The following is a 12,659-nucleotide window of genomic DNA, read 5'->3' as shown; positions in this document are numbered from 1 at the left end:
TTTTTTTTTGGTTTTCACCATGAATATCCGGTATTTGACTATCTAATCTGGTTCAGATTTAATTCTGGCATCAAGTGATTTCAGCCTCCTCCCGATCGCAGTTGCAAATGATCGAATTGTGGCTCTCCCTACCAAGTTCAGCGTCAATCACCACCGGACCCACTAAAAGAAATAAGCATGTTTGGGTATTGATTGTTATTCCTAGGTCGTTTAGTCTCACTCAAAGTAGGTTGTGTGGTTTCTAATCACACGGCAAGATTTTGGATTTTATTCACAATGGAAATTGCTACGCAAACAAAGTCTAAGTCAAGTCAATCTTCTACATGACTGACTAGTACAAAATGACGTGGTTCACTCCTTATAATAAATCCACAAATTTATCAGATTGGATGACCTACCCATAAAAGATAACGAATTGTGACAAACGATTTAGGGACAAGCAAATTTCCCTCAACCAATACAAGGGTAGACAAGTGCAAATGTAGTTGAATACGAATTAATCGAATCTTTCTCAAGTCTACGAAGGTCATATAGCTACTAGACTTAATAAAAAATCAATAGTAGTACTTGACAATTTACTTATGTTCCATGATTATATAGCTAGCACCATTAACCGAAGAAAACTAAGAGCACTGATCAGTGGAATATGCAGTGAAACAGAGGACTCAAGCCAAATCGTGGGGCACTAGCCACTTACAAGGCTAATTTCCGTAGGTTATGTCATTTTGGCCAGTAGGACTAGTGTTTATGGATTTCAACGCACATAATCAATCAAACTATCTTTCATTTTATGGATTTCTTAGTTTAGTAGCTCAACATCTACTGGGAACAGGTTGTCTCCGGTGGGATTTTCACTGGATTCCCTACGGTGACCATATCAACCCTTAAAAGTCATTTTTAATTTAAATATCAGCAAACAAAGAAAAAATGAATGGTCAGGTACACTGGATAAAAAACTTCACCGGAGACGATCCTTTTCCGACAATATGTCCAAACTGCCCTGAAATTGGAAGCGTATTTAAGCCAAAATTTTGAATGGTTAAGCTAATTAAACAAGTTATACTCAAGCTTTACTTTTTCTTAACAAGGTAAACACATGCTTTAAATTAGACCCATTTAAATAAATAAGTTAAACTAGAAAATTTCATTTTTTTTTCACACAGAAAATGGAAGCCAAAATGTATTTGCATTGATTTGACTCGTTTACGCTACTAGCTAGTTCATGCTGGATGAAGATTTTGTGAATGAATTTACTCCAACATGAAAAGATTTATTATGCAAGCCTAATTGAATCGTTTATCTTGGAATGAAAATGGTTTTAAGCTTCAAAACATTAAAATAGTTGTCCATTCTACTAAGCATGAAGAATAAATAGCACACCATTTATCATGTATAATAAAACATATGTTAAGTTACCATATAGATAGGCTTAGAGTAGAATGAGATTTTAACATTATTATTATTATATATTAGAGACTTCAAATGAAGGGGAAGCTTTCTATAACATTCTATGTAGAACACAACAGGGGAAATATATTGACAAATGAAGCATTACATAAGAACAAGTGTTTATTAAAACAGAGTGGATGCAAACAATTGTTTTTGGGAACATTCAATCAATATTCTCTATAAGAGAAGCATTTACTATTTCCCCAGAATCATAAGAACTAGTGTAATCACTCGACGTTGTTTGGTCAAAGGTAGTTCTTTGATCGTCTACAACTGTTTCTTGTGGATAAAGTAGTGGCTTTGGAGGTATTTCAAGGCTTTCAACGTCACCTTCGAGCATTTCCACTACTTTACTCATTGTGGGACGATCATTTGGTTTTAATTGTATACACCAAAGTGCGACTATGATCATCTTCTTTACTATTTTCTTTTCCTCCTCGGTGGTATCTTCCATTTCTATGTCTCCCACTTTTTCAACTTGATCATAAATCCATAAAGGAAAGTAAAGTTGGCTTGAATGCTCTGCATGGGGATTAAGGTTTTTCCTTCTACCTGCCATCTCCATCAAAAGCATACCAAAGCTATAAACATCAGCCTTATAGGATACTCCTCCAAGATTTTTGTAGAACAACTCTGGAGCCATATATCCAATTGTACCTCTTGCTGCAGTCATTGTAATAATGCTATTCTGTACAGGATATAACTTAGCTAGTCCAAAGTCAGAGACTTTTGGGGTGAAGTTCTCGTCAAGAAGGATGTTGTGAGGCTTGATATCAAAATGCAAAATCTTCATTTCACATCCATGATGGAGATAAGAAATCCCACGAGCTACTCCAATCGATATGTCAAAAATTTGATTGTAGCTTATATTTACGCTCCCTTCTTTAGAGAAAATATATTTATCGAGAGATCCATTAGGCATGAAATCATAAACGAGAGCACGTTTTGATCCCTCGGCACAAAATCCAATTAACTGCACCACATTCAAATGATGTATCCTTCCGATGGTTGCTACTTCACTAATAAAATCTTGTCCATTACCTTTCGAACTAGCCAACATCTTGATTGCCACACAAGGTCCACTACGTAGATTGCCTTTAAACACAGTTCCAAAACCTCCTTCACCCAATTTGTCTTTGAAACCTTTAGCCATTTTCTTAATTTCTTTGTATGAATATCCAATTGGTATGAGGTTATTTTGTTGTTGTAGATACATTTCAATATATTCAAACATTGACAAATGCCTCTTCCTCCATTTGTATATCAAGAAGGCAATAAATAATGTCATCCCAAATAGAAATCTAGCTGCCAAGAATGATGGTAGAACATAGTGTCCAGTTGCCAATCCTACTTGATACACAGTTTCACCATCGTATATTTGGTTTGGTCCTTTTATCATTTCAAATAATCCTGTAACATATTATCACAAAAAAATAGATATATAATAGCAAAAATTTAGGCATTTTATATTAGAGCTATATATTAATCAGTGGGTTATTTTTGGATCTGAGGTGAGAAAAAAAAATCATTAGCATCGTAATAACATTTTATCAAAAATAATTTTCTTTAAAAGCTGATCAAAATAATTATTCCATTTTTAACATAAAACTCATTTTTCAAGAAAATAAATTTTGTTAATAGCCTACATATATGGTAGTATTAAATATATACAAAAAAAGTCTGGATTTTAGTAGTATGCTAGAGGTTGTATATGTTCGATACTCAGTTCCATTGTAAACCAAAAAAACAACGAAAAAAATGAATATATAAAAATCTAAAAGAAACTGCCCCTAATTAATATGACAATTTTTGTAGATAGACTTTTACTCTTAGCTCGGATTTTTTATGAACTGAAACTGAAAAAAAAAAAAAAAGGTTTATTTTATTTTGCATAACAAACATTTTGTAAAACTATTCATGCCCGTAAAACAATTTTTTAGCAGAATGATAAGAACTCACCTATCCAGACAGCTATGATAGTATCTGCAACACAAAATAATTGAGTTACGTGAATAAATGGTTGATGGTGATATATATATATATATATATATATATATATATATATATATATATATATATTTATGTATACTGGATGATCAAAATATATCGATATAATATTTGAATAATGTTACACGGTTCAATAACGTTTTAAAGAATACAAAATTCATTATCGGATTGAAAGTTTATATCATACAGGTCATCCATGTAATTTAATATGTTATTGAGATTCATTAAGATTAACGGTTTATACGTTTTTATTGAATACCGTTAATCTTGACAGGTCTTAATAACATATTAAATGATTTATATTTATGAAATTTTCTACATTAATAATCTATATAATATAAATTTTCAATTCAATAGTTGATTTTATAAAATTTATATTCGTTAAGATATTATTGAGCGTTGTAACGTTGATTGAATGTGTAACTAAATGTTACCTTTAGCGTATAAACTCAACTCGGACCATCCTGGACACAACCCAAAATTAAAGAAAAATGTGTTAGTGCAGCTTCACTCTAGGAACACAAACACACAATGCACCATAGGTGCAAATCGCGCTCAAGAACACACTTTCACTTTGGGCTCAATTTGAGCTTATCACACACACTGGTTTTTCTAAGAATGAAGAAAAAGATAAGGAAGAAGAGAGAATCTTTATTGATCACACTTAACGTTAACACAATATTACTTTACATTACTTATTCATTTTTTATTACTTATACAAGTAACAAACCTCTTTGCAAAATATAAAAATGACCTTTTACTGAATAAATAAAAAATGTAAATTTTTTTATAAAAAAACCCATCATCTACGGAAGCAGTTAGCTTCGCTTAGCCACACTAGGCTTTCGCTTAGCCAAATCTGCAAAACCAGAAATGCACTAAAACGAGTAACTTTAGCCAATATGATTATTTTTTTACACAATTAGCCAATATGAATTAATCTCAACAAATTGTTGATTTTGATTTAAGGGTCGTTTTGGTCGTAAGTCCTCTTTCTCTTTTCCTGAATGGTATTTAGATCATATTGTATGTCTTCAAAGCATACTATAATTTGCTTTATATTGTGAGGGATTGAGTATCCCTTTATACTCCTTTATAATATATTGTTTGCTTATAAAAAAAAACTCAACAAATTGTTACTTTGTTATTTTATTGTGATCACAACATAAAATTAAACGTATTCTCAATTTTATTATCATTTCAGCATATAGTTTTCAAAAATAATTTCATTATTAAATAAAATATGATTATGTTTTAAAAAACAATGTAAAGTAGAAATCAAATTAAATTTCTATGGGTAGAACCTAACTAAACTGTAATTTTTTTTTTTATCATATGTTTAATTAGAAATGGTTAACTTTTTTTTAACTAACTAATTGAGCTTAAGTGGTTAATAAACTCCTCTATATAAATATTTCGAAGAAATTGAGTTCGATTATTAGATCCCGTTTCGCTAGGAACTAGTGGTTTAATATAAAAAGAAACAAAAAAACTAATGTAAAATCCCGTTTCGCTACCAAGTTCAACGCCAATCACCGTTGAACCAAGTAACGATCGGTTAAAAGTAGATATTTTTGCACATAATGTAAATAAATTTGAGTGGAGTAATATTTACCACAACGATTACTCCAACCTCCGAATAAGGAACTGCGGCATAAGCGATTGCATTCAAGTTTCTGGGTGGTAGTGTTGAATGAACAGAAGCGTGTATCTCCACAACGTGTTTGACACATATGAAGAAACCATGTAATCTCAAATCCATATACTAACACCTTGTGCATTTGATCATAAGAAACTATTTCAATTGCTTGCAAATTTCCCAACCAAGATGTAGGAGCCACTAATTCAACGTGACAACCAACTTGAAAATCTTCAGCAATTAAATCACCAGCCATAGCATAAATATAATATCCTTTGGATTTCGAGTTCCAATCGAAGCATGGAACAGTATCAACATATTTATGATTGTTAGTAACTTGATGGCTACAATTCAAATATACTATATACTCAAAAAGAAGGATATTATCAAGCACGGGTTGGTATGGATCCGTGCAATATTTGTCCAAATAATTGTATCTAACACAGAAATTGGATTGAGATAGGGAATTGAGTGGAAGTGAAGAACAATTATCTTGTTGAATTCCAGAATCAACCAATCGGATTGTGAAATTGTTGTAGTTGATGGACTTGACATGATATTTTGAAGAGTATAAATATAAAGTTGTCACATTATTTTCACATGATAGTTCATACCTTCTATCGCCGCAATGAATTGGGTCATCTTTTAATCGAAATGGGTAACTTATGTTAGAAATTTTGCCACAAGATGAAGCTGGACAAGAATGCTGTTGATCGGTACTAGCACGGCAGGTAAACGGCAGAAGTTGCACCAATATCACTCTGACCCACCACATAGTGGCCAAACTGTTTTTTGGTTGAAAAATATCTTATCGAGTAAATTAATAAAAGGTTGTAAACTTGTGTTTTCTATGTTCAGATTTGGCGTGCTAATAAGGCTATAAGTAAAGCTGAAACGAGTGTCACCCACCCACCTGGATTTCATGAGACTCTAGAGATTATTTTCTATAGTTGCACATGGCGAATATTCGGTTTATTTATCTCAAATAAAATTAATAATTTATCTTTTTTTTACTTATTACAAATATGGCAAGGCATGTCGATGTGACATGTGAGTCAATTAATTGATTGTCTATGTGTGCATTTACTTGGTCAAAGTTAGCATTTTGCAAAATGACGAAAGTTAGAAGGTCAAAAGTGCTAATAAAAAAGTTAGGGGGCTAAAATTAGTTATGGACCAAAATTACAATTTAGTCTTTTAATTTTGTGGAAATGTTAGTAGCCAAGGATGATATAAGTATTAAAAAGGAACAGAAAGTTTGGTTGTTTTGCTGAAAAAAGACATCCCTGCAACATTTGAATGGCGTTGACAGGAGCACATAGTTTGATCACGCTGCTGCTTCTACTGCTTATCCATCACGGCAGCAGTCATGACGAATACTGCAGAGAATTGTCTTGTGGACCTGACGAACCGATTGTTCAGTTTCCCTTCCAACTCGTTAAGGAATCGTCACAAGATCAATGTGTTTATCCTGAGTTTTGCCTATATTGTACTCCAAACAAGAACACCATGATGGTGCTCTCTACTACTTCAGGTCCAATCAAATTCCTTGTCTATAAAATAGACTACGAATCAAACCGAATTTCAATTTCGGACCCAGATGATTGCATTTCCGAAAAGTTTCTCAAACTTATCAATTCATCATTTCTACCTTACCGATTTTATTCAGAATCAGAAACAACAAAATTATCTATCTTCAATTGCTCTTCGGTTAAGTATAGACACCTGAGAAATGAAGATCAATCATCCTCAATGTCACAAGACATGATCACCTGTCCAATTTACCTTTCTAGGTCCTACGACAGTGTCCTTGCATTGGACCTTGTATCGTGTACCAAGATGTTCGATGTTTCAATCATATCCGTGCAAGAATGCGGATCACCTTGGTCACTCAGTTTGAGTTGGTCCAAACAAAATTGTACAGAGTGTGAAGCAAAAGGCATGAAATGCAAATGGAAGAACAACTACACCAAAGGTGAAACTCAATGTTTTGATTGTAACAACAAACGGAAAACAATCCAAATTCCAAAATCTCTTATATACATCTCTGCAGGTTAGACTTGTTTTATGTTTTTCTTTGTTGAGTTATTTTGGAATTGGAAGGTAATTTTATTTGACAGTTAATATGTTTTTCTAGGTTCGATTCTTATGGGTCTGGTTCTCATCGCATTATTTAAGATACATCTGTATTTTAGAAAGAAAGAAGAGGATCAAGTTAGAGTTGATAAGTTCTTAGAGGATTATAGAGCACAAAAGCCTACTAGATTTTCCTATGCTGATATAAAAAGAATTACAAATGGATTTAAGGAAAAACTTGGAGAAGGAGCTCATGGAACTGTGTTTAAAGGAAAGCTCTCGAGTGAGATACTTGTGGCTGTGAAAATGCTCAACAATAAAGAGGGAGAAGGTAAAGAGTTCATCAATGAAGTGGGAATTATGGGCAAAATTCACCACATCAATGTTGTTCGCTTGCTTGGTTTCTGTGCTGATGGAATCCACCGTGCTCTTGTCTACAATTTGTTTCCAAATGGTTCGCTACAGAGTTTCATATTTCCACCCGATAACAAAGACAATTTCATTGGGTGGGCGAAGCTACAACAAATTGCCATTGGTATAGCTAAAGGAATCGAGTATCTTCATCAGGGTTGTAACCGGCCAATCATTCACTTCGACATCAACCCTCACAATGTTTTGCTAGACGACTCCTTCACTCCAAAAATCTCAGATTTCGGTCTCGCCAAATTATGTTCAAAGAATCTTAGTGTTGTTTCCATGACGGCTGCTAAGGGAACCTTGGGATACATGGCGCCTGAAGTTCTATCAAGAAATTTTGGAAATGTGTCTCTTAAGTCGGATATTTACAGTTACGGAATGTTGTTGCTTGAAATGGTTGGGGGGAGAAAGAATGTAGACATGTCGTCATCGGTAGAAACTTTTAATGATGTGTTATATCCAGAATGGATCCATAACTTATTGGAAGGAGATGTACATATTCACATTGAGGATGAAAATGATGTTAAAATTGCAAAGAAACTTGCAATTGTTGGACTTTGGTGCATTCAATGGCAACCAATAAACCGTCCATCGATAAAAAATGTTGTGCAAATGTTAGACACCGGAGAGGACATCCAGTTAATTGTGCCTCCTAATCCTTTTCACTCGACATCGTCCATGACTGCTAATGATGAACACACTTTGGCAAGGAGAAGTTTCCAAATGGAAGTCATTCAAGAATAAAGGAAGATAATCATTGATTAAATTCATCATATTAGGAAGGCTTAACTATACATTTGGTCCCTTATGTTTATTTTAGGTTTCAATTTGGTCCCTTACGTTTAAAAAGTATCAATTTGGTCCCTTACGTTTATTTTAGGTTTCAAGTTGGTCCTTTCCGTCAATTTTGTCACATGTGGCAGTCAATTTGCATACGTGGACTGACACGTGGCACTTGGACACGCTGACACGTGTACTATTCAAACGGTGTTAGTGACAAAACTAACGGAAAGGACTAACTTGAAACTTAAAATAAACGTAAGGGACCAAATTGATACTTTTTAAACGTAAGAGACCAAATTGAAACCTAAAATAAACGTAAGGGACCAAATGTGTAGTTAAACCTAATAGGAATGAGTTGAGAATTTTTAATTACAAGTCATTTTAATTGTTTGCATGAGTATAACTCAGTTTATTGAGATATTATAATATAGGGTAGAGTTTGAATTTAAGATTTCTCATTTATTTATTTTTAGTGTGAAATTTTAGTCACTATACTTCTTAATAAGAAAATAAGAATTTAGTCATTTTATCAAATTAAAAAAGGCTCAAATTAGTTTACGATACCAATAAATCATTAATATTTATTTGGCTTAAATGCAGTTTTGCCCCCCCTATTTTGATTAAATTGGAATTTTACCCCCCCTGTTTTAAAATGCGGACTTTTACCCCCTGTTTTATAATTTTTTGGATTTTGCCCCCCCTAAAATTCTGCTTTCAAGTCCCAACTTCAAAGCTTCGCACACAACTCAATTTGAATCAATAATTCACCAAACAAATATCGAAATGACCGTAATCGAGTTATCTTTCCACTGAATCAAATCCCACTAAATTTGGAGTTACAAAGAGAGATTAATTACCGTTTTAGTGAAGGTATGTCCCCCAAAATTCTGCACAAAATCTGCTTTCGAGTCACAACTTCAAAGCTTCACACACAACTCAATTTGAATCAATAATTCACCAAATAGATATCAAAATAACCGTAATCGAGTTATCTTTCCACATAATCAAACCCCACTAAAACGGTAATTAATCTCTCATTATAACTCCAAATTTAGTGGGGTTTGATTCTGTGGAAAGATAACTCGATTACGGTCATTTTGATATCCGTTTGGTGAATTATTGATCCAAACTGGGTTGTGTGCGAAACTTTGAAGTTGTGACTTGAAAGCAGAATTTTAGGGGGGGCAAAATCCAAAAAATTATAAAATAGAGGGGGTAAAAGTCCGCGTTTTAAAACAGGGGGGGTAAAATTCCGATTTAATCAAAACAGGGGGGCAAAACTGCATTTAAGCCTATTTATCTTCTATCATGCCATTTACGAGGAACCAAAAAAACTAAAAATTACTAGTTACTTCCTCCGTCCTGAAAAGTTCCTCATTGGTTTTAGTAGTTGATTTGGTATTCCTCCGTCCTGATTCTTTGATCTTTTAATTTTTTATTTTCGTCTGAAAACTTTGGTTCGTTTAAAAAGATATAATTAAAGTTATTTTACTCTACTTTTACAAAAACTAAAACATTTATTAAATAAAATTTTATTTTTCTAAACAATAATCATTTATTAAAATAATAAGGGTAAAAATAACCTAACTTATTAATATTTATTATTTCTTAATTCATATGTAAAACTCTAAACGGGCCAAAAATTCAGGATGAAGGGAGTAATCATTAAATTTTTTATAATTGTAACTACAGCAATACTCTTTATTAAGTTATTTTAGTAAACTGAACTCTACCCAAAACAAAAACGTTATTTTAGCAAAAAAAATTTGATAATATTTTTCAATGTAAAATTAACTGATTAAATCTTCTTCTCTAGTTGGCCTTCCCCAACCGACACTGCGCTTATGTCAACTACACAAGTCTTCTTCTAACTGGCTTGCCCCGTCCGACACTGCACTCAACTGACTCAAGTGTTTGTTTGTACATGGATGGAAGATATTTCAAATTGTACCAGGTCAAGCAAATACAGCAGTGCCACTGCCAAAGTCAACAGAGGAAGAAGATCTTTCATTGTACTTGTACTGAGTCAATAGAACGGAAGAAGTTAAACTAGTAATTTGTATGTAGGGTCACAACTATTTTTTCCATAGTTTTGTGGTTATAAATTTCACATTTAACGTTTATAATGTCAAAAATAATGTCAAAAATATGGATAAATTTTTAAACGGCGTAAAGTGCATCTGTACCATTCAACTTGGCGGTTTAAATAGATTTAACTTTTCATGTTATTTTACATATTGCAATTATTTAAATAATTTTTATAAAAAAATTATTTAAATAATTTATATTATTGATAATAAAGACTAATTTATAGTACTATTTAAGAAAAAGAGGAAAAAACGTATTATTTTAATAATTTATATTATTGATTTTTTTTTTCGAAAATAACAAACTTAACTTATATCAATAATAATATCAGTAGCTGTACAATTTGGCATCAAATCAAATACACGAGGACTAGCCGTATATATATCTGCCCTAGCTAACTTATGGGCTACCATATTAGCTTGCCTCCTAGAGAACTCAACCAACGAGTTTGAATATAAGTTTAGTAAACAAGATTTACAATCTTTAATAATAACCCAAAATAAGATAGATCATCTGTTGTCTTGTTGAAACTATCGACAACGCTCTTAGCATCCAAATTAAAAATAACATTCTTCAACCCCAATTCACCTACCCATTTGATTGCTTGGAGTAAACAAAAAGCTTCGCCTTCTTTGACTGTGAGTTAGGAGGCCAAGCACAAAGTTTTGGCTCTAACAAAACGTCCATCATGATCTCTCAGACAAATGCCTATACATACTTTACCATTTACAAAAGCTGCATATTTTACACTTAATTTTACCATAAGGCGGTTTCGTCCACTTAACTACCTGCGGGAGCGAACTTGTAGCATTTGTAGTTGTATGCTTCAAATTTTCCCATTGCCATTGATTGAGGAACGTGGCAGCACGTTGATATATCGTTGTAACTTGTAACAACCTCATCAACCCCATCCCATAACTTCAAATTCCGACTCTTCCATAAACTCCACATTGTCGTACACCACAAGAAACGCTTTACCTGAGAGTCATCACATGCCAATCAGTAAACGCTTTTTAAGTTAACTCGGATTACTACCAATGTTAGCTCCCAACAAAGTCACCATTTGGAAAATATTTAGCTTTGAGAACTCTAGCGACTAACGATTGGGAAATGGTCAAAATATTCCAAGCTTGTTTGGCTAGCATAGAAATATTAAAAGCATATAAATTACGAAAACCCATACCTCCTGCATCCTTTTCCATGGACAACTTGTCCTAAGATAGCCAATGAATGCCTTGGTTGCCACCTCTCTTAGAACTCCACCAAAAAAATTCATCAATTTTTGTATGTCATCGCCCAAAGATGATGGTATCAAGAAAATGCTCATCATGTAAGTAGGAATGGATTGAAGGACTGATTTGATAAGCACCTCTCTACTGGCTCCTGATAATGCCCTTCCACTCCAAGAATTAATTTTCTGCCATACTCGATCTTTGGTAAATTTGAACAAAGATTTTTTGTATCTACCTACCATAGAAGGTAGTCCCAAATACTTGCCTGTACCTAATGTTATGTTCACATCCAACACTGCAACAACTTCAGTTTTAATTTGATCAGAAACGTTTCTGCTAAAGAACACCTCAGATTTTTGGAAATTAACAAGTTGGCCGGAAGCTTCGCCAAACGTTGCTAAAATATTCTTTAGAGTGGCAGCCTCATTAGACTCGGCCCTACAAAAAAGGAAGCAATCATCTGCAAACAATAGGTGCGACACGACCGAAGCATTCCTACGAACTTTAACACCATGTAAGGAACCATTCCTTTCTGCTTGTCTAATCAACGTTGTCAATCCTTCAGAGCACAAGATAAAAAGATAAGGAGAGAGATGGTCTCCTTGTCGAAGGCCCCTACTAGGGAATATAGGGCATGTGCTGTCTTCATTGACCTTCACAGAGTAGTTAATAGACTCCACACACATCATCACCCACTTAATCCATTTCTCATCAAAACCCATTGAATGCATTAATCCTCCAATATATCCCCCATCAATTATGTCATATGCTTTGCTAAAATCAATTTTAAGAGCGACATCGCCATATTTCCCTTTAGTTTTACTCTTCATACAGTGGATAACCTCAAATGCCACTAAAGCATTATCAAGGATAGAGCGGCCTTCAACAAAAGCAGATTGATTTACAGAGACACAATTCGGAAGAATACCTTTAAGACGATTTGCTCAGTGGCGGATCCAGGACCTCAG

General features: G+C 33.6%; 2 protein-coding genes across 3 annotated transcripts; one reads left to right on the top strand and one right to left on the bottom strand.

Annotated features, from left to right (window-relative positions):
• Positions 1-1,534: 1,534 nt before the first annotated feature.
• LOC123902856 (rust resistance kinase Lr10-like) lies at positions 1,535-6,064 on the bottom strand. 2 transcript variants are annotated; one of them, XM_045952661.1, is made up of 5 exons: positions 5,710-5,983; positions 5,072-5,368; positions 3,891-3,920; positions 3,409-3,432; positions 1,535-2,859 (listed from the first exon to the last, which is right to left on the bottom strand). In XM_045952661.1, exons 1-5 carry the CDS (start codon positions 5,735-5,737, stop codon positions 1,613-1,615), a joined length of 1,626 nt encoding a protein of 541 aa, XP_045808617.1. In that variant the 5' UTR covers positions 5,738-5,983; the 3' UTR covers positions 1,535-1,612. The 2 variants fall into 2 exon arrangements, with proteins under 2 accessions (XP_045808617.1, XP_045808616.1); XM_045952660.1 differs by having other exon boundaries at positions 5,072-6,064.
• Positions 6,065-6,284: 220 nt separating this feature from the next.
• Positions 6,285-8,781, top strand: LOC123902858 (rust resistance kinase Lr10-like). Its single transcript, XM_045952662.1, has 3 exons — positions 6,285-7,148; positions 7,233-8,361; positions 8,714-8,781. The coding sequence occupies exons 1-2, from the start codon at positions 6,395-6,397 to the stop codon at positions 8,330-8,332; spliced, it is 1,854 nt and encodes a 617-aa protein (XP_045808618.1). The 5' UTR covers positions 6,285-6,394; the 3' UTR covers positions 8,333-8,361; positions 8,714-8,781.
• The last annotated feature ends 3,878 nt before the right edge of the window (positions 8,782-12,659 follow it).

Source organism: Trifolium pratense, linkage group LG1 (assembly GCF_020283565.1).
Source record: "Trifolium pratense cultivar HEN17-A07 linkage group LG1, ARS_RC_1.1, whole genome shotgun sequence".
NCBI classification, from domain to species: domain Eukaryota; kingdom Viridiplantae; phylum Streptophyta; class Magnoliopsida; order Fabales; family Fabaceae; genus Trifolium; species Trifolium pratense.
The sequence above is the reverse complement of the archived record's forward strand: the minus strand, read 5'-3'. Positions and strand labels throughout refer to the sequence as shown.

Bases quoted from the DNA above. Each gene is read 5' to 3' on its own strand.
- LOC123902856 (XM_045952660.1), bottom strand. From the start codon at position 5,870: ATGTGGTGGGTCAGAGTGATATTGGTGCAACTTCTGCCGTTTACCTGC. The intron at 3,921-5,071 runs GTAAATATTACT...GGTTGTGTCCAG, and splicing joins AGGTTGGAGTAATCGTTGTG to GATGGTCCGAGTTGAGTTTA. The intron at 3,433-3,890 runs GTAACATTTAGT...TTTGTGTTGCAG, and splicing joins GTTGAGTTTATACGCTAAAG to ATACTATCATAGCTGTCTGG.
- LOC123902858 (XM_045952662.1), top strand. From the start codon at position 6,395: ATGGCGTTGACAGGAGCACATAGTTTGATCACGCTGCTGCTTCTACTG. The intron at 7,149-7,232 runs GTTAGACTTGTT...ATGTTTTTCTAG, and splicing joins TCTTATATACATCTCTGCAG to GTTCGATTCTTATGGGTCTG.